Here is a 22,696-nt window from a genome sequence, read left to right as displayed (position 1 = left end):
TATACTATATAGATATATCATGTTTTAACCATTTCTAAGATCATTGATGGATTATATTTTAATAACTCAGAAACTATTAATTCAAATTTTGTTTGGATATATAAAATTTGTCAAGAGAAAAAATATCTGCTTAAAAATGTTGGTTCTTATATTTTGAATTAATAAATTTGCACCACAGCAGTACCTATTATCCTTAAATTAAAAAATAAAATAATCTAAATTACTAAATATATGACTAGTATGATGTATATTTAAAAATGTTATAATTCATAATTTAATTGATTGACAATTATAAAAAAAAAAAATGTGAATGAACACTTTCCGAGAATCATCCTGTACACACTACATATAGTTATTATTGTGGTTTGTTGCAGATTCTTTTTAACTACACTACTAAGAAAAAAACGCTTTTCGATGAACTATATAAACAGCACACATCATTGGAAAAGCCAATAAATTTACCAATATACTCAGAATTCAAAAGAGAGAAAAAGTTTTAGTCGTTCTCGCTTCAAAACTTGAATTAGTTTCCCGTCAGTATCACGATATGCGATATGTATAATATTTCTTTATATAAAACGATATACATAGTATACATATTACGTATATATTTATCTTCTTAACTATTTTAATACGGTATATTTTATTATATGTTACTTAATAACTAATGAATTGCACGATTAACTGCACTATTAATAAATATAATTTTGCATGTTAAACACTTTTATTTTTTAAAAAATAATAAATATATAAGAAAATGTCTTTAACTTATAACGATGAAAAAATATATTTTTATAATAATTTAATTTGTATTTCTTTTTTATAGGTAAATAAATATATATTTATTATTTTTTACCATTTTCTACCATTTAATGGTCTCCAACATGCACAATATTGGAGTAATGTATTTAAAAATATTTTATATAAATCTAAAACTGTCGTAATGTTTCATTGATTACCGTTTTAAACAACTCTAACACTTCAATGAACTTATAATAAATAACATAATAATATTATAATCCGCTGATCCAACATGTTATGATATTTTTTATGCTCATTAAGAACGTGTACATTTTGTACAATATAGAGTTAAAATCGATAAGAATAATGAATATTATATTAATATATTCACTATTAGAGCAGTTAATTGACTAGATGAGATTTTGATTACGATTTGTTTTCTTTATCAGACATAAAGTACATTTACTGTATAATAGTATTGTCTTTCGCATGATGTTCTAACTTTGACCCTAGACATAAATTATACTCGAACCGGTGACAGACTAATAGTAATATGAGAAATCATTTTATAAAATATGGCATATTTGCTTTTAAGTGCTAATGGTTAAAAAAAGATTCATAACTGCCTTTAGTTGACATTGAAAATACATCACATAAAAATAAAATTATATGCAATATTCGTTGTCACAACGGCTTGATAATATAAGACATGAACTTACAATGTACGGCATTATTTAGTTTTTATATTCGTTACGGTATCGCGTATGTATATTCTAGCCAACGCCTGTTTGCACAGACTTACATTTGAATTTTGTCCTTTAACCTAAATATTTAACTAATTTTTTTCACATCATTCGATACTAAGTGTATTTTAATGTATATTATTTTTCATTAAACCATATAATATAATATTGTATATACGTCTTAGAAAAAAAAAGGTAATTTGTCAGGAATCGTTATTGTATTATATTATAATATTATATGCAAATACTTTTTTTATCGTTTAAGATCAGATTTATGTTTATAAAAAATGGGTCCGAAATTGCGTTTATCAAAGAGCAAAAATTTAAGCAATAAAAAATTCATTATAATACTTTGTAAAATTATAAAAATCTACCCAAAAAAATAATAAGCGGTTTCAGTGGCTACAAAATTAAGTAACATTTTGATTTGCATTTTGTACAGACATTATATTGTTATGACTTATAATAATATATATAATTATATATTTATTTATACGTCGTAATTCCTACACGCATATCCACCACTTAATTGTGCTTATGTGTGTATATTTGAATACTTTACAATGAACAAATTTAGCAATATTTCTGTGTAAATTGTATTAATTATTATTAAGTTACGATAAATTATTGTTTTATTGTCGTTTAACTACCTACTTTTTTTTCAATAATGTAAATTTAATGTTAGCGATTAAATTTACAAGTATTATTGAAAAATTCACTTACTTCCAATTTATTTAAATATTATTTTTTTTTTAATTACACTTTAATAATTTTGTCTACTAATGAAAGCAATTGGTATGGTAGGTACTTTTTGACCAATGACTATCACATACAAGTCATTCAAAATCATAATAATATACGAGTTTATACGAGTACAAAATGTTTAAATTCACTCAATGTTAAATGTACATCATTATCGATATTGCTTTTGCACAAAAATAGATTCATTTTTTTTTTCAAAGTAGATGTTTTGGTGAAGAAAACAATAACAAAGTTCAGATAAAGTATAAAAGCTGTAAAATTTAATGTTTGATTTTTTAAAAGTGAAATAAATAACAATATTATAAAACTAAAAATTAATAAATTAACTGTCAGTTATCGTGTTTAGATTGACATAGTTGGAACAACGTGTGTCAGCCACTCAAACTTGTTCATCTTAGGCTTTCTTGACATCGGCGATTTTAGCCTAAAATTATAAAAATAAAAAAGTGATTAATTTGTGATCTTAATAAAACATAACTTCGTTTGTATGTATATTTATTATGCTTACTTCGACGGCTTTAGCTTGTTCCATAAGGAAGTCGATGTTTTTCTTGGTGAATTCTCTGATTTCTTTCTCGATTTCGGTGTTTCCTTGGGCTTTCTTTGTAACTTCAGTGGCATGTTCGACGATGTACTTAAGTGCCTGTTCAGCTTTCTCGTTGAAGTCCTTCAAGCTGACTTCCTTTGGCAAGTTCTTAGTGTATGTGTCGATAGCTGTTTGCCATTGCTTGGTGGCTTCCTTGACTAAGTCGGTGGCACCAGCTTTGCCTTCGAACTGCAGTAAAAAATATATAATTAAAACAAAGTTTCAAAAATGTTAGTAATGAATTGCAAGTATAATGTACAACAACGACGTTCGTTCATTATAATTTTACTGTAAATAAATTACATTATTTCTAATATTTAGTGGTAAGTCATACCGATTTGGAAAGTACTGCGAGTTCAGATTTGAAACCTTCAACGAAAGTGTTCAAACCGTTCTTGGCAGCGGTGGTGTATTCGGAGTTATCGCCGACAACATCGGCCATTTTTTTAGTGATGTTCTTGAGGGCTTCTTCGAATGGAATACCCCATTCAGTGTCTGTACCGGGTCTACCACTGATCTAAATCGACAAGACATTAATATTATTATTATTTTGGATCTAATTTTAACTGTTTATTATGGATGTATGAATAATAATTGTTCGTGACATCGCACTATGCATTTGTATCGATGCGCAGTCGACGCGGAGACAATGTTTAAAGGAAAATTCAAAACAATAATAATCTATTGGCTGTTAACTGTGTCGGTATAATATTTTATAGTATAATAATAATAATATATGCTTACTTGAGCAACAGCTACAAATACGACGGCGACGGCCAAAAACACTCTGCAGTCGACCATATTGTTGTTGTTGTGTATGTATTGACGGATAGATGAAATATTAAAGTATAGTATCAACTCGAATATAACGAATTGATATATGTACCACTGCTGACGGTGTCTCGAACAATACTGATTTAACAAACCGTCCGAGCGTTATATTTATATCAACACGAACGGCTACATAGTACATGGGAGGGACCTTTGATTTTTCCGTTATCGCGAGGACGCGATAAACTAACCTAACCGTTATGATTAATAATACCTACACCGCAGTCCAGTGTCCGGATGGCAATATAGATTGATAAGGAAAACAAACACATACATTAAAACGTTTGTCGCAGACTATATGTTACATAAACGCGGTATAGCTGTTATGGCTGCAGAACCGACATTCAATGTCGATCAAAGATCATATTAATATTTTAACGATATCGATCGCTGTAAGAACTAATTGAAACACAATAATATGTTGTAACGTTTTAGTAAAAGGTCGGCCCCATATTACTTAGTACCTGTATATTACCTACTAAACGTATACTCAATCATTGCCAACCAAGTGCAAGCTGCATCTATATTAAAGTATTACGTTATCGTCGACTATTCTTTACATAATTATTATTGTGAACGATTTTATGAACTTTAAATTAATGAAATAAACAAAATCAATCGTTCAAATTGTCAAACATTTAAATAGCTTAACCGGAAACATCTATTTCGTATCCGATAAACTATATTATTTAATCGAGTTTCCGCTTTAAATAACAAATAATAAAATAACATAGGAGTTTATGTATTTTTGTAAGTATATTCATTCAATCACGCGTGTTTGTTGTAATGGAATCGTTATTATTTGACATATGGCGGTTAAGTCGTCTCACTCGTTTGTAAATATTAAGTCTATATACACGATATAAATTTAGGAGCGGACAATTTAAAAATAAGTGTTTTCATCGTACTGATAGCAATCGATATTTTATAATGATTGACCGAATAACGATCAATCGAATCAAAAGCATTTTTTAGAAGCGTACCTACCTATACGAACTTAGTATAGAGCTGCTACAATTTCATATTGTTGTTTAACAATGATAATAGCATAAAATAAAAAATGAATTTTCTTTATACGTTTATTATAAACGCACAAGTCACACAAATTGTTAAGTTCCCAAGGCATTCATAAAGAGCTCAATTTTCATTTTGCTTATGCGTGTATTACATATAATATAATACACATAAAGAATATTATTTTTAAACCGCAGTGCAAAATGTCGGATTCATAAATTATCCATTTAAACTATTGTTCGTATTTATACGTTTACTGTGAGTATAATGTGGTACAAACGCCACGGAAATATGGTGATAAATTTCTTAAAAATGCCTGAATTTTTTCAGTGTCATTATAATAAAAATATACCTAAAAAAAAAATGGAAAATACACGCGTATATGATTAAAGTTGCCGCGCCATAATTCTTCAGTATATCTTATATTTTTCTTCTTATTCTTCGTTCTTTTAAATTTTTTTTTTTTAACTTAAATGGTTACACATGATCATTATTCATGGATGATTAACGACAATAACTCGGAACACACTTACATAACAACAAGGGTAAGCGTTTTAGATATATGTATTGTCCCACTCGCGATACCAAAAATCAAGCAAAAAAAATATTATGTACATGATCCTTTTTCCACGTTACTTTATCCGAAAAAGCGTAAAACAGTAAATCGTTGCTTAGATTCCTAAAATCATTCGATGCGCGTTTAATTCGGGTACCAATGATGGCTTTAGCGTCCGTATGACAATATGTCGTAAATAATTCATTGTTTTCATCAGCATTTTCCAGTGTCATGTTATAGTTGAGAATAAAGAACATGGAGAGAATGGAGGTGGCGAGGAAGTAAACTGGCGACAGTGGACATTTTCAGGAATGTCAAGATCTATAGTGTTTTTTGTTTTTTTTTTTTGAAGAGTACTTTCTTACGCTTGACAAAATCACTTGAAAACAGAATCTCCAAAAAATAATTTTAAAACCAGACAATATTTAAACTATTATTATATACGTTATACAAACAAATGTATAGCAGTATGATTATGATTAAAATTAAAATTTTTCGCTAAAGGTTAACGAATGGTTATAATTCCGGAATCATAAAATTTACTCAACGACCAAGTCCGTCCGTCGTTTCGTATTTTTTTTATGCATTGTTCACGTTTACACACGTTCCAAAATTATTATAATAAACGATACGGTATTACAATAGTAGGTATAGGCACGTTGTCATAAGGTATAAATGTATAATAAAAATAAGCAAGTTGGTATGTAACAATGAGTTTCATATTTTATTTTCGAGTATAAACTATCCGTCTGTACGAAGCAATAATATGAAATAGCAGTATATTAATTTATGGTAATTATATTAATTATTAATAATTATTATTATGGTTATTATTAATATTATTATTTTTTTTTTATTGGTAATTCGTTTTACCGCTATTTATATGGGATTGATACATTGACCGTCTGGTTAGTTTATATCGCACACGTTTAATTGGCAATGTACAATGAGTCTGTTGAAAACAAAATATTTGTCACGCGGCTTTTGGACTTAGCGACTGTTTGTGGCTGACGAAATACGTCTATACGGCGATGTTCTTGTGATATTAAATTAATATAACTATTACTAAGACGGTAACTCGGTAGCCGTTTCTATGCTTTCGTGGAATTCGAAAATTTGATTTAAAAACAAACCTTAAACAATATCTAGGATTCCATGACAAGACATTACAGTGATATAATACCCATAATACCCAAGTGCATATATACACGCACACACACACACACACACACACACACACACGCGTTTTGTCTCCCAACTAACTTTTTATTTGCCGACAACACAAATGTCAGGATATTATTTGTTCCGTGACCGGTATATTATATATATATATATACAGATGCGTGTATGGAGGTAAATATATAGGTGTGTATGTATGTGTGTGTACGTGTGTATACAAACAATATAAATATATGAGTTGATGAGCGTGTGTGAGTGCACCTATACAGAGTGGAAAACATTCCGTAGAGTAAAAAAAAAGTCTTAAGTCGACCGAGATGTTTCGACGGATTATTTTTTGCTGATTTTCTTTCGTTCTTCCTTTCTTGTCTGCCAATTATTATCATTGACATGATGAAAAAAAAAACCCCGACGCAAGTGCAAGTCTGTACGGGAAAATAAACACATTCGACGAACCATACATTGTAGTAATATTATAAGCTGCATATACCTCCATATACCTCGAGTCCAAGACGCAAACATATTATATATTTGCGCGCACCCACACAAACACATATAAATACGTAAATAGTATATAGTTAAATATTTTACGTGTCTACATTCGAAATGTCAGACCGTGTTGTAGCCTATAATTGTAAGTAGGTACGTGCCGTATTTTACGTCAATATGTTCCATTATTTTATAGTTATTTCGAATTAAGCGTGTGGATAACCAGAGAAAAGTTTAAAAACATCCTACACACAATACAGTTTTTTTTTTTTTTTACATGACGACGCGAGTTCAACAATATGATAATATTCCTATATTATTTGATAACATTCATCGTGTTATTAAGTTCGAATAACCTTATATTGAAGAAAACAAAAATAATACATAACATTTTTGTTATTATTTTTTATTATCTTTCCTTAATCTATATTATGTAAACAAATAATTGTTTGCCTTTTGGTAAACACAATTATTCATTTTATGACGTTAACATTTACCTAATTATTTATTGAATACGTAATATCACAATAATATACCTATTTAACATTATTTAATATTACGTAAATAAATGTAGCTAACTTTCAAAATCCTGATTTCTGAATAATACGCGCATAATACACAATACATTTTTTTTTGGGAAAATATACAAAAATAATAAAAACACAAAACATTTCATTTTGCACATAACAACATGTTATAAATTAAAAAAAAAATATTTATTTCAGTTATATTTAGTTTCATAGTTTTATTTTACGTTTCACCTTAACCGGTGTCAAATTAAAATTATTTTAAAGGAGAAGTTCAATTGTATACTTCGATGGTTTGTTTTAACAATCGAAGTTAATTGGATTCACACAAAGACAAATTGGACGATGATGAAAAGAACAAAAGGCGGGACTGTTGAAAAAATATTTTTTATTTTATAATCAATATAAATCATAGCATATTTTATTTATTTTTCTAAGAATATAAATATTGTGTTAAAAAATAATGTGTGTAAATATGAAATTATATAATATAACTAGATAATAATAGTGCACATAAATATGTAATATGTAAATAAAACGATCTGATCGAATGTTAAGCTTAATGTTACCTGTGTATTACACATAATTGGTTATAAAACATTTTTCAACGTTTAAGTCACAAAACAATATATTTATATAAATAAATTGTTAAAAGTGTTAACTGGTACAACTCACAACTCACTAAAATATAAGATAGTCGGTAAAATACGTAACATATCAATTCGGTTCGGTCGGGAGTGTCAAAAAGTTTAAAATAACATAAACCACAAAACGTCATTGAAAATATTGAACGTCCCCACTAACGTAAAATAATATAATAAAAAACGAACACGTACACAGTAATATATATTATATTATTTTTGAGAAATAAATTGGATGGAAGGGAAATTGCAAAACCAATTACATGTATCTAATTAATATAGCATAAACATCGTTTTTCATACTTATTTTGTAAGTATAGTTTATACAGCAAAAGAATAAAAATAATATTGATATATAAACGAAACAATTATGTTTTCAAATTATTGTTTCATACCTTCTTTAAAATGTCTCACCTAGACAAATAACTAGTGCTATCAAAATATTAAACAAATCATTTTTTTAATTATGGTCATAATTATAATTTCGTAAGCTAAGACAAATAATAAAATATCAAAATAAAATTATGTTTTCCAAGTTGAATAAAATATGCACATATTTTATGCTTGAGCTATGTCTATCGGATATGCTATTTTTAAATAAAAAAATACATGTATAGGTATGTGATAATTATATAGTTTGAAAGAATATTATTATTCTGTAATGAACCATGTTTTTCTTTTTTGTACGTTTTCCGCTTCGAGGGTAGTTATTTCGTCCGACTCAGTATATTCTAGTTTTCTCTTCATAGGAATTTATTATCATAACATAATAATCGTTATTACGTATATATATGCAATACATAGCCTTTGCTTTTAACCATAACATCAGTGGCTGAAATGTGCTTTAGTAATATGTTGTTTACACCGATATTATGATTTCCGTTATCAACCAAGTCAATGGGATAAATATTATAGATTTTTTCAATTATTGTAATAATTATTATACCCTATAAAGAAATTATGCTTTAATATAGCAATAATTATCATTGAACTAGATTTTAATTATTAATTTTATGACTATTAAAAATATAATATTTTAGTATGACCATAGGTGACTTGATGATAAGTATTGCGATATCTTAATACATATTAGTATAAAAATCTATATAGATATACTTATACATAGGTCATAATTATTCAACTTCGGATAACAGTAGTTACTAGACGGGTTAAGCAAACGGAGTAGATATGAAATTAAAAAAATATATATATTATTATTATTAATAAATTCTCATTTTAAAATATACACTTCAATTATTTTCCTAATAACGCGATTAATTAATAGAGACTGATCGTTGTTAAATAACTTTGTTTGCTTGCATCATGTTACTAAAACAAATTGAACTAAACACTATTAAACAACGATTGATCAATATAATCATCACCATTCATTATAATATTTTGCACGTTATATTATATTTAGGTCAAGCCATTAAAATTGTTCTATACTTAATAAATATAAACCTATTCCTAAAAATAATGTACTTGGTCTATTCGGACACCTATTTGACTATTTCGTAATATAGGTACATTGTTAGTAAAATTATTATTGAGTTTACATTTTTTTTTTTTACTTAAGCAAATACATCATACACATATATTATGTATCTGTTCACAATGAAGTTATCGTATAATATACAACAGTCAAAAATGAAAAAAATATATTAATAAAATATTCATTAAAAAAAAAAATTAAAAATATGTAACAATAATTAAAACAATAATCGTGAAATTGTTCAAAAATAAAATTGCGATATTAAACATATAATTAAATGTCTCTAAAGCTATCAAAGTTATCAACAACGTGGAGCAAACTAAGTTTTTAATCCATAGTGATTTTCTAAGTATCACAACCAGCATAAAAAATAAAATCAATTAAAGCGATATAGCTCATTCAAAATGAAGCTAAAACCAACAAAAATAAATTATAATCATCCGAAAACACCGGAATTATAGGCAAATGTGAACAGGTCCAAATTTAGTACATACAACACAGATATAACCGTACTAAACCTACGACTTCAAAAAGTCCATGAAAACATACATAAGGAAAAAATGACATACATTTTGGATTTTTGGAATAACCTGAGTACAAAACTAGATCGGATTAAGTGTACAACCTTCAAATAGGATAACCCTAATCTCTATAAAAAAAGGGGGAAAACCACTATAAATCAACTAAGAATCGGATACTTGAAGCAAACTCATGGATTTTTCATGTCAAAAGAAAAAAAACCCACCCCATCTCTGAATCATGTGGTTCACAACTCACAGTCAAACATATCTTAACTGAATGTCAGCTATACTACCAAGAGCGAATAAACTTCATTATGACCGAAACTCTTGACGGATCTCTTGGATCAAACCCAAATCAAAACGAAAAAATATTTAAATTTTTAAAATTAACTAATTTAAGGAACAAAGTATAAATTTTTTAATAATCGAAAACAGTAATTAAGTCATTGTAACTAATGAGTAATGGCTCTTGCTGCTGACTTGTAATAAACATCAATAACAAAAAAAAAAAAAAAGATGCACACCTAATAATAAAATCTATTTTTTTCGTTTTAAATTAAATAATGTCCTATAAAAAGTCAACTTATTAAAAATCTAACATCCTAATTTAATTTATATTATACATTGTATATAGTTCATGAACAGTGTAATTACCTAAGTAACCATTTATCAAACTATTTTGATAAGTTAAAAAAAAGGTTATGAATTATCATCAAAATACAAAGTAGTCAAATATTTATTTATTTTTTTTAATTAAGTATACTATTATACAGTTATCAAGTTGCCGTTATAGTAAATATATCGTAGTTGATTACTGTGAAATAAATTAACTCTGAAAAATAATATTTACCCTATGTAAAATTTTAAATTAAGACGTCTAAAAAATTATTGATTGTACACGACGTCTTGATTATGCATAACAATAAGTAATAATAATAAGATTATTTTAGTATCTATCAAAATTATTTAAAACTAAGAGCCAATTGGCAAGTTAATTAATTTTATCGTCAACATATCGAATAAATTATAAATTAAATTAAAGCAAAATCATCATACTAATAGAAGTTGCTATTACATCAAGGATAAAACGTTAAATATTACAAACTATTATATAAAAGAAAAAAAACTATTAGAGATATAATTTTAAATTTATATCTTTATCTAGGTATTAACAAATAAAAAAAAATGAAATTTTTTGGAGTAAATATAATATACTTTTTAAAGACTCAAATTGTTAATAAATTAATTTAAATATAAATACCTAATACCATATCATAAGTATTGCCATCTAGACGAATAAATAAATATCTTGTGACATTTTAAATAAAATATGTAAACGGATAGGTAATTGGTATTTTTCTAATTCATTCGACAATTTTTTTAGGAGTTCTATAGTATGTTAATTATTTATATTTAAATTTTCCTTATGTTTGTATTTATATATTATGGTAAAAATATTTCAAATAATATCCTACATATTTCTAGGGTTAGTAATTAATCGATAAACCCATTAATATTGTACTTGATTCATTTGTTAAAATGTTATTACTAATATATTTAGTCAATACACCTATTACAAATGATAACAACTGTTCAGATCATTAATAATAATACTGTGGAAAACAATCGTTTTATAAAAATAACGTTGTTTATGTATCCATGGCCTAATCAATTGAGATAAAGTACAAACACTATAAAACTTCAAATAACATGATAATAATTTTATATAATGCAGTTGTATTTGTACATAAGAAGCGTTACATAATGAAATACATTTTACAGTTTATTGTGAGATTGATGTAATTTCCTGCGACAGTTTCCTTGGTAATGTAATACACAATAACTAGTACGGATATTTTATGATGGTTGTAGTATTTTTTTTCTTATAAATTTAGCCAGTATTGCAGTTTAATATGTTTTATAATAATATTTGTAATTAAAAAACATTATTTAAGTCATTAATAGACAACAGTACTTAGTAATATTCATTATAAGAATTTAAAGTTTAGATAGGTATTGTAGCTTTATTCTGGACCAATATTTTATGCAGTTAATATAATTCTACTTTATTCTATACTTAAAAATAAATATATAAGACAAGTTATATAATATAACACTATTAGTTAAGTATATGTCTTATATTCAGAAGTAATTTTCTTTTTTTTTTTTTTGAGAATTTTGAAAGAATTTGATTTATTAATAATTAGTTAATAATTTCAATACATTTTTTTAGTACTAAAAGTAAAACGATGTAAGTGTTTTTATGAATGAAATATATAATAAAGAATTAAAGTTTTGTTTTTAATTATTTCAAATTATCTGAAAAAAAAAATTGAATTAAGTTAATATTCTTCTAGGTTATTAATTATTTTTAATTGTTAGATAAGCACATATTATTCTATGATATTATTTTACAATTTATATATTATTTATTATTCAAATTAATATAGAACTTTAAAATGGTTTATAATAATTGATAATTAGGTATTGTGTATAATGATAAGTGTCAATTTTTTTTTGTGCTGCATTTAGGTTACAGTGTAATTAACACTAATCGTAGGTTTTTCGAATTGTTTCTCACATTCTTATTTGGGATGATTATACTCAATTTCAGATTTGTGTCATCTACGTGTCAACTGAACAAATATTTAACGAATGACAATATTTTGTGATATGTATTATTTGAGTCTCCCAAAGTTTTTTATGTATATTTTTTGTTACCTCTACTAGCGAATTCACATTTTGCCATTTACAAATTATGAAAACTGATTATATATTATTAGTAGTTAGTAATCACAGTGTTGACATCATTAAGTTATAAAAAGAAATTCAATAATTTATTGTGTTTGTTGGTTTATGTTTTTGAAATGCCTGATGAATTTGCAGTTTAACAAATGTATATTTTTGTAATATACATTTTCATTTATGTAAGACAGTGTAAAATAAAATAATAATAATATTCATAATGCAACGTATTATTTATTATCTTATTAAAAGTCATGTAAATAATTGTAAACATGTTACTAATTTTAAAAATTTTTTTTGCTATTGTTACAACAAATATTAGCATATAATATGTAACCTAATATATTATGTATACATTTTAAAAATCATTAAAATATTTATTTAATTTAACGCTTAAACTCATTTTAAATAACTTGTAGAAGGTAAATTCAAGGAGATTTAACTTCTCAATAATATTAATGTTGATATGATTGTATTAATACATTATATCTTATATAAAATCAAAATATTGATCAAACCACTATTATAAATATTGGAAAATATAACGTATATAATTGTATTATTATATTGCATAATCGATAAATTCTGTATAACAGATGAATTCATTGCACAAAAAATATTATCCAAAATGATAATTTGTATCTCGCAATTAATATTTGTTTTACGCGTTTATTTTTGTTTTTCTCTACGTAATTTATTCCAAATTCTTTATTGTTATGTGACTTGAGGTAATGGAATACAATTACGTGTTTATTTATCAAAACTTTGTAATTTCTTCCTCATAAAAGTAAATAAATAAATGATTTAATTCAAACTTAAAATAGTTAAAATTCTGATTATTTAAAAATAACTATCAGCATATTCAATAACTTAATATTACGGGGTATCACACACGTATGTATGGTATACGTTTACATGAGGGTACAACACTGTAACAGTCAACAGAAAAAAAATAAGACAATTATTATATAATTATAAACAACAATATTTAATAACAATTACTTCAAAAAATATAATATTTAATACATAATTTTAGTATGGTAATATATTTAGTAGTTATTATTATATATAGTTTATATAATATATATAGCTATAATACAGACATACACTTTGAAACAGACGACTGTTTAATGATATTATAATTTCGTAAGTGAACTTTAATAACAGCATTACTCACTTAATACACACTAACTATTATATTAATATTGGTCATCCTTGTAATCAGAGCGCGGTAATGTTTAGCAAAAAATAAATTGCAAATAATTGATAAGTGTTATGAGTTATACATCAGTTTCCAACAATACTATGTACAAAATAATAATAAAATAATCACATTTGAAAAGAATTAAAATTTCATTCGAAAGCTATTGAACGGGTAATAAATTGTATATCTTCATTTCTTATTAAATCGAATTTATCGTTTTGCCAAAATTAGAACCTTAATTACTTTGCTTAATATGCGATAAAAGTGCAAATCGGTCCGGGTTGCCGTTTGTTTCGAAGCAATTGGTTTTACAATTATGGTAGTACTTCTATTTTATAGGTTTTTATTGGAAAATGTTTTGTTTTGTTTTTTTTTTTTATCGGAATTGTAAAAGCGTTCATAAAATGAAGCTTTATTCATCACTTCTCAGACGAGTGGAAATTGGAAACAGACGGTACATACTAGAAAGTATATTTTCTGCATTTTCCAGTAGTTTTCAAGAAAATCACGAACAATGACGACCAAGGTCGACGATGTTAGCAAGCAAGCATCTATTTTTTTCTACGAATCTCTGGCATTTGATTATAGTTTAGTAGTTTTACACTGTTGCTATATGAGCTATGAAACGTGAGAAAAAAATTACAGCTAAAAACTTGAGTGTTTTTTATCTAAAGTTTTACATGGTCTATACTAGGTAGGTATATGAAAATCAATGTAGAAAAAAATTATCAGGATTGAATATATATTAGATTTAAGTAAATTATTCTTCCAATGACGTCAACAAATAGCCAGTTTTAACTCGAAAAACGTGAGTGATTGCATATTATTAAATTAAAAACATAATTAATGAGTTGTAGGTATATATATTATATACGTAGTTATGTATTATCATTAAATAGTATGCTTATCCTTTACGTTATACATGTTTAGATTACTCTGCATAAATTGGAGGATTAAAAAATATATAAATGCAACTGCAGAGACTTATATAACTATACCACACGTTCACGCTTCATATCAATGTTTAAAAAAAAAAACGGTATTGATAATTCACAAATTATCCACACCAGCAACCCGGTGAAGGAATTAATCGTTAACCAAACATCGTTAAAAACGAAGTGTACGTATATTATTTTATTATATATTATCAAACCCTTAATAGGTTTTTTTGTCATTTTAAATTCGAGCAAGTTATGAATAATATTAGAAATCAACAGAAAAAATGGCTTTCATTTAAATGCGATATTATATCGATTATAATAATAATATACTCTAATATAATATTAATCAGGGTAAAACGGATTCTTCTGAGCGTAAAATACACTTTATATTAGAGGCAACATATTATATACATGTGTATAATGTGCTCATGAGCGGTGTAGTTATCCACGGCACAGAAACCTAGGACATTGCACCTCGTGCATGTATGTATAATACACATTGCAATACATTTATTATCGAAATATAAAATATACATATGACGTGCAGCCCAGCGTAACGCGCAAATCAAAAACACAATCTTCGTCAGTGACAGATTTACGGTTATCGTGCAGGACATTGATATTAATGAAATCGTATTTCATCCACACACACACAAATATATATATATATATATATATATATGTATATGTATGTATTATAAATGTATGTAAGTGCAACATCACATAAATTTTCCAATTGTTATTAGGCATACGGAGCGTTGAATATCGAAAGAAACTGTCGGATGGACGAGCATATATTATTTATTTTATATATTACGACATGTGGATTTTAGGCATTGTGTATACATATATATACATTAGGTATTTGTGTGTGTGTGTTTTAAAGAATAAATAAGAAAATACAAAACCCGCGCTATATGTGTATATCATGTGTTTGTGTGATTGCTAATGCGGGGAAAAATAAATTTTGTAAAATATTTGTGTGTGTGTGTGTGTGTGTTTAATTCAAGAGATATATATTTTCTTATTATCGCGCCGCCCAAGTCGTGATACATACTCACACACACACATATATATATATATATATATTATGAGCCTATCTATATATAAATATGTTGTTGAAAAGAGAAAAAAGAGAAGGAGAAAAAAAAAAAAAGGAAAGACGAAAAAATAACATTATAAATAACCAAAACTGTACTTATAACCGTGTCCTTAACTCAAATTGATCACCGACAAGCGCAACTGCCGTATATCATATTCAATTATATTAATTTTTTTTTTTTAAAACTCCTCTCTTAAGAATAAAAAAACATTCCTGCCACACGACGGCCGTGCGTACTAAATCAACTGTTATCTGATATCTCATTTATAATAATACGAACGGCCAGAAAGTTTTGTTCTCGGATATTTTTTAAACATGTTTAAGTGTTATAGGTGTATTACGAGGGCTAATTTAAAATGTCCCGTTGTTCTTACTTTTTTAATCGAGCAATTTATCAAGTTTCTTCATCGCCAGCTTATGAATCGTTATGAATATCTAACTTACCTGTAAGGTTCTTGGGCTCTTAAACAAACAAAAAGGGTTTTATTTTTCTCAAATTGAATTTCATTTTTCAATTTTCACCCAATTAGTAATAATATTGTTAGCGTTTACTTGCATAATATATACAAATTTGTCATCTAATTAGTAATATTAGGAAACGATAAATTAAATTAAAAATAAAAACCAACACATTGATGGATTTTCATCAAATATCGGGTTGGTGATTAACTAGGAAAGGTGATCTTGTATCTCTAATACACAGCGCATATGGATGCGTCACTGCAATGGCCGAGTGTCTAAATTATGGTGGTTTTGAAAAGGATGATCCTCCTCCCACCAATTTTGGGCTTTATTTGATTTTTTTTTTTAATATATTAGTATTAAAAAAATTATATTTTATAACAATTATTAGGAGTAATTATTATTGTAAATATTTTAAAATAATATAACAATCGTAATATGTAAAAGTACATTTGTACAAAAGGATGAAAACATTTTTTATTTTGGTACTAAATTTATTCCACTCTTTCTTTAAGTCTTGCCATAACAGATACGGTATTTGAAAGTATAAACGTTTATAAATAATGATTTTTTTATCAAATAAAACTGGGTAGCTTTAAAAACTGTTTATCAATTACATCCTGCATATTGTCTCAGCAGTTTCATGCTTATTAACAAACTTATCTAAACAAGAGATAAATGTCATTCTATTGTTGTACAATTGAAATACTATAAAATATATTTTAACCTTAATCAGCGTCACTTTATTGCATTGTAACGTGTTCGTTAAGGTATTATGTATCTAGTCCTGTAAAGTCGTGAAGTAACTCATATACTTCATCGTCGCGTTAAGTCAATTTAAAAAGATCAAAGTCTTGAAAATAACATTTTTATCGACGTCTATCACCACTATGTAGTTGGGTAAAAAAAATTATTATTTCATAAATTTCAATAAAAACTGTATGCGACAGAATCGTTTAAAATACTATTGCTGATATACATCACTTTTTTTATTGAATTCAATATTTATTTTAATTGATTTGTTTAATATATTTAAATACCTACCTAATATTCGTAACTGAAATGTTACAGGCAATCGAATGAAGGAATTTGAATGTTTGAAAAATATTTCTGTCCCCATACGCCAAGGATGACATGCGCACGTCCCACTCACCAACACTACGTGGTGTGCGTTTTGGAAGTTTTCAGCTGTGGACGTTGTAGTGAGTGGGTGGGGAACAAACCAAGTATAATAGTTAGTTACATAGTTTAACGTTAAAACCACAGATATCTACACTGTACTCAAAATTGTTAGGAGTAGGTTGTATAGTATATTACATATTAATATAACGTGCACCGTACACGCAGGATACGTTCAGTATTTGACAAACTGCAGCTAAAATAAATCTATTTATATCTATTCTAGTATCTAACTTCAATAAAGGTAAAACAATTGACATCTATAATAATAATATTTTTATTATAAATACATTGTATCGTACAGTTTATGCAATAATATATTATATACCTATATATAAATTATTTATTTGTTTTATTTTATATTAAATATTATTTGTATTATTTATTAATACATATTATAATACATTTATACGAGTAGATGAATGACTATTGTAAATATCAACCTTTGAAAAATATTTAAAGAAGATATTCTTATTTTGCTCTAATATAAATACAAAAAAACTTAAAAAAAATAAAATCGATAATAATGTTGCGTCCCGACTAGGTTGATGTATGTATCAACGTACAAAATGAATACGTCGTGAGTTGTTCAAGTATAAGTCAACGTTTGTTAAAATAAATCTTGCACAAATACAAATATTGTAAGCTTAGTGTAAAATATATTATATATTAGATGGTGAGTGGTGTTACGACCTGCCTTAGAAACTGATATCAAAACGACTTGAGAGGTGTTACCACCGACTTCTGAATGTCATAGATATCCTTAACCGTCTGTTACATTGTAACTGTCTTCCGAGCTACTGTCTCGGTCTCCCTTATATATGATTTGTCGTAAAATAGTAGGTGGCGACTCCGTCATACGGGGGGTCCCGAAAAGACTGTTTGTGTATTCTTAAACACGACTTATTGGAGAGACATCGAGTTTTGAATTTTAACAAATAGACGTGTGTTTCTACTTTAATTGCTTAATTATTTTACCAATAAGATATTCCACAATTTTTTATCCTCGCATGCCTGCATTAATTATCATATGTAAAAATGTGTCATTAAACCATATAATATGTAATATACTAATATCAGTATACGGACACTACGTGGTCCAATAATAAAAGTTGAGTAATTATTTCAACACTGGAATTCACAAATAATGGAATTAAGTATTAAAATAAATACATATATTTTATTTGCATTAAAATAACTAGCGAGTCAAATCGACGAATAGACAACTTCTTAAAGAAGAATGCGCAATGTCAAATAAATATTTTTTAAGAACCCGTTGCTAAAACAAAGAAATAGTATATCGTGTAAAAAAATCTCTTAGGAATTTTTTTCTTATCTCTCTCTTTTGGTTTTTCTATAAATGGCATAATATTATAATGATACTAGCATAACTCGTCAATATAATAGATCTGTGAGAGCGCAAACCCTTTGCTTTTTTTTGCTCGTTTATAGGTGTACTAGGTAGAGTAATTGTTTTTCTTTCCCTATACTTTGTTACAATATTTTATAAATAACGGTGTACATAGAGTTTGTTTGACAGTCTTCGATTGTTCTGAAGAATATTCGTGTTACCTTTTCGCGCATGACGTGTAGGTAAAGTAAACAACAATAATAACATACGTCATCGTATGATATAATACTTGATTATATAACGTTGTGATGCTGCGAGATACGGTAATACTATTATATATATATATATATATATATATATATAATACCCGTGTTATCATTTATTAATTATATTAGGTATCAAAATACAATGCGAGATGGACGCCAGTCCGAAATCCAAATGCACAATATACCCAAGTAATATTATGTGCGTGTGTCATAGCCTAAGTGTATGATATTATACATCAACTGATGTATTCTACACGGACGTACCTGTGCGGACTGGCCAATGTGTTGTGTACGACAACAGCGCAAACTAAATTGCTGAAAACGTTGCGTATAATGATGACACAATGAACGTGCAAAAGACTTATAACATAATAATATTATTATCATATTCCAGTTGTATTATATTATACCGTTTTCCGTCATCTGAACAACTGTCCGCTGTTACAATGAAATGTTCGCCGTTGTACAGAGACGTATTATACATTACTATTACGCTGTGCTATTTTATTGTAATAATAATACGAAAAACATCATAAACGAACTATTATACTCCACCGTGGGGGCGTATTACTATTATATAATATAATATAGTACGGTAACTATATAAATAATTAAATGGTGACAATACAACACTCATCTTTGCGCATACTCGCACTTTGTAGGTACTATTGTTTATTATTAGTATTATTATATCGTTATAAGCACTTACATATTTTTTACAAAATTATGAGTGCGTGATATTTCGAAATCAGCGTGTGTCGACAATTCGTGGTATAAGGGTTTTGATTACCATGTCAGCAACGCCGACAAATATTTTCAACAGAATTCTATATTTCATATGCAGTACCTATATATATATATATATATATATATATATATATTTATTTATTTATATATATTATGTACAATACTCTGTGTTAATAAAACAGTTTTTTAAATCCTTGTCTTATACACCTACCCACCAATCAATCCAATACGATTACATTATCATTTCAATAAGCCATAACGGAAATTAATAATATTTACATCAATTAGCTCTAAAATACAATAGCAGGTGGCCATGTTGGGTTTGTTTGGGCGTGTTTCGAATCTAAGTCAATACTAACTCTGTAGGTACACTGTACTCAACACTTGCTGTTAACTACAATAGTCTAATCAAGAAATAATTTCCCGAAAATATTAAGACCACTAATAAGTCAATATTATGTTTATACCAAACGAAAATAGACCACCAATTCTTTTAAGTGTAATTAGATATTATATCTTAGAAAGGTTAAGTATTGAATGATTTATGTTTGTGGACTGTAGTCTGGTTAAAAGTAAAAATTTAAACTGTATAATACATTTTAATTGTCTACGGACAGTGCAGTGTTACGTGGTCGAAATTCATTTTAATGGATATGATGTGATGTGTTCATATCATAAATAAGCTGAGTGAAATATAAACAAGATACATAAGCAACAATATTACTAAGCATCCAATAGACTGCAGATGGTTCTAAGGTACATACGAAAAGTTATAATTATTATTATAGTAAAACAAAGGATGTTTTAACATATTATATTTCTATGATATAATAATATTTTACACACGTCAACACGTGACTCGTAGCTAGTGTATTACATGAATACGTTTTTAGTGGATTTTCAAAACGTATATAGGTACCTAATGAATTAGGTACCGATACTGAGCATGTTTTTATGTACTATAATTCACCGAATTTAAAAATAAAAACACACTATTTTTATTTCTCATTTTGTGTTTGAAACAATGGGAACGTTTTAAAGCATTAATACATACTCTATGTGATAATCGTGAAGTCTATATACTCTATAGTATTATTGTACGAGTTTCGTTTTGAGCGTATTCATAACAATATACAGCATTTGAACAAAGAGAAACGTTACCAGGAAAAGAACTATTACCAGCCAGAGCGATACACTTTGTTCGTTTTAATATTTAAAAAAAAGAGTTTGCGGCGTTCAGGTCTTTATATAATGCCATGTATAATTTGACATTTCAGCGTTGGTATAATATAATATTCGCATACAGCTTTAAGTTTTTGCACTACAACGGTATCCACACCTTTGCTCAACCGACGACGACACGATTACATAAAACGAATATCTGCCCGCATGCATTAGGCTTTTTCGTTTTCATATAGAATCGCAGCGTAAGACAAGTTTAGGTATTACAAAAATCGTAATACTCGAGCGAAGTTAAAATAAGTTAACGTTGTTTTGGGTGCCCTGGGTTTTTCATAAGTTGCATGGAAGAAAAATGTTTGCATATTCATGTACATACTCCTTTTTCACCACTGACACGGTTGATGAGAAATAAATTCGTGTCATACGCATAGTGTATACCTAAACATAAACTATTTTTATTGGCTTGTAATAAATTATTTTATATTTTAATAATTATGATATGACTTCTAAATTTTCTACATATTTTATATAGTTACACTGGCAGTAGGCCAGTAGTTAGATCGATCTGTATGACAAGTCACCTACCATAAAACTACAACTGATTGGACTGATTGGAGAACCCCAAACAAAGTTTTTCCTTACATACCTATAATATCACGCATAATATAGTATAGAAAGTAAATAAATACTTTTACAATATAACATAATATTTGATGAATTCATTTATCATAACATGGAATAGGATTGTCACTACGAAATAAACGATGGATATATCATATATTTCAAGCTTAAAGTTCAAGATATTTCTAGAATAAAAATAACCATATAATAACAACGCTATATCTTTTAACCATTCCACTACAGGCAGATTTTAATTTAATAAATATTTGTGTAACTATTGTATAGTGTAATGATGATATATCTAAACATAATACACTGTACAGAATGTAATAATACATCATTCCCAAAATAATATAATATCATATAAAAATATTATCCTTGAAAACATTAGCTACCTACCTACGAATAAATGCGTCGGAAATTCGTAAACAATGAAAACTGTTATTATTACTATTATATATTATTCTGTAGACGTCTGTTGAATTTTGCAAACATTTAAAAAAAGAGAAACGCACGAATAAAAAATTATTGATCCGTTTATGAAATATGTATTGGGTAAATACAATTGAAAAGAATAAAATAATGACAAACATGACGGGGTCGTGACCGAAATCCCTGAGCTTTTGGCGTAAAAATTGAAATGCTATTTTTGGAGACAATTTTCTTTATTTTTGATTTCAATTGTTTGCGGTCGGGGAAGATAAAATTTAAGGTGACATCATTTTTTTTATTTTTTGAAAAAAAAAAGAATAAAAATATAATCTCAGCCTCATCATAATTTTGTATTTATATAGAAAAATAATTTTTTTAT

General features: G+C 27.1%; 2 protein-coding genes and 1 long non-coding RNA gene across 4 annotated transcripts in view; 1 reads left to right on the top strand and 2 right to left on the bottom strand.

The window, feature by feature from the left end:
- The window catches only part of LOC114127405 (neuroligin-1-like), a 378,466-nt gene that overhangs the window by 99,752 nt on the left and 256,018 nt on the right, over positions 1-22,696 (bottom strand). The gene's annotated exons all lie outside the window — the stretch shown is intronic.
- On the bottom strand, positions 2,485-3,762 carry LOC114127436 (uncharacterized). The gene is made up of 4 exons (XM_027991669.2): positions 3,577-3,762; positions 3,167-3,349; positions 2,755-3,021; positions 2,485-2,670 (listed from the first exon to the last, which is right to left on the bottom strand). The coding sequence occupies exons 1-4, from the start codon at positions 3,631-3,633 to the stop codon at positions 2,641-2,643; spliced, it is 537 nt and encodes a 178-aa protein (XP_027847470.2). The 5' UTR covers positions 3,634-3,762; the 3' UTR covers positions 2,485-2,640.
- Positions 11,816-18,060, top strand: LOC114127429 (uncharacterized). The gene is made up of 3 exons (XR_003592676.2): positions 11,816-11,909; positions 14,965-15,154; positions 17,611-18,060. It is a non-coding gene; the product is annotated as an uncharacterized LOC114127429 (long non-coding RNA).

Source organism: Aphis gossypii, chromosome 2 (assembly GCF_020184175.1).
Source record: "Aphis gossypii isolate Hap1 chromosome 2, ASM2018417v2, whole genome shotgun sequence".
Lineage (NCBI taxonomy): Eukaryota > Metazoa > Arthropoda > Insecta > Hemiptera > Aphididae > Aphis > Aphis gossypii.
The sequence above is the reverse complement of the archived record's forward strand: the minus strand, read 5'-3'. Positions and strand labels throughout refer to the sequence as shown.

Excerpts from the sequence above, each read along its gene's own strand:
- LOC114127436 (XM_027991669.2), bottom strand. The coding sequence starts at position 3,633 with ATGGTCGACTGCAGAGTGTTTTTGGCCGTCGCCGTCGTATTTGTAGCT. Across the intron at positions 3,350-3,576 it reads TATTTGTAGCTGTTGCTCAA|ATCAGTGGTAGACCCGGTAC; the intron begins GTAAGCATATAT and ends TTGTCGATTTAG. Across the intron at positions 3,022-3,166 it reads TCGCAGTACTTTCCAAATCG|TTCGAAGGCAAAGCTGGTGC; the intron begins GTATGACTTACC and ends TTTTTACTGCAG.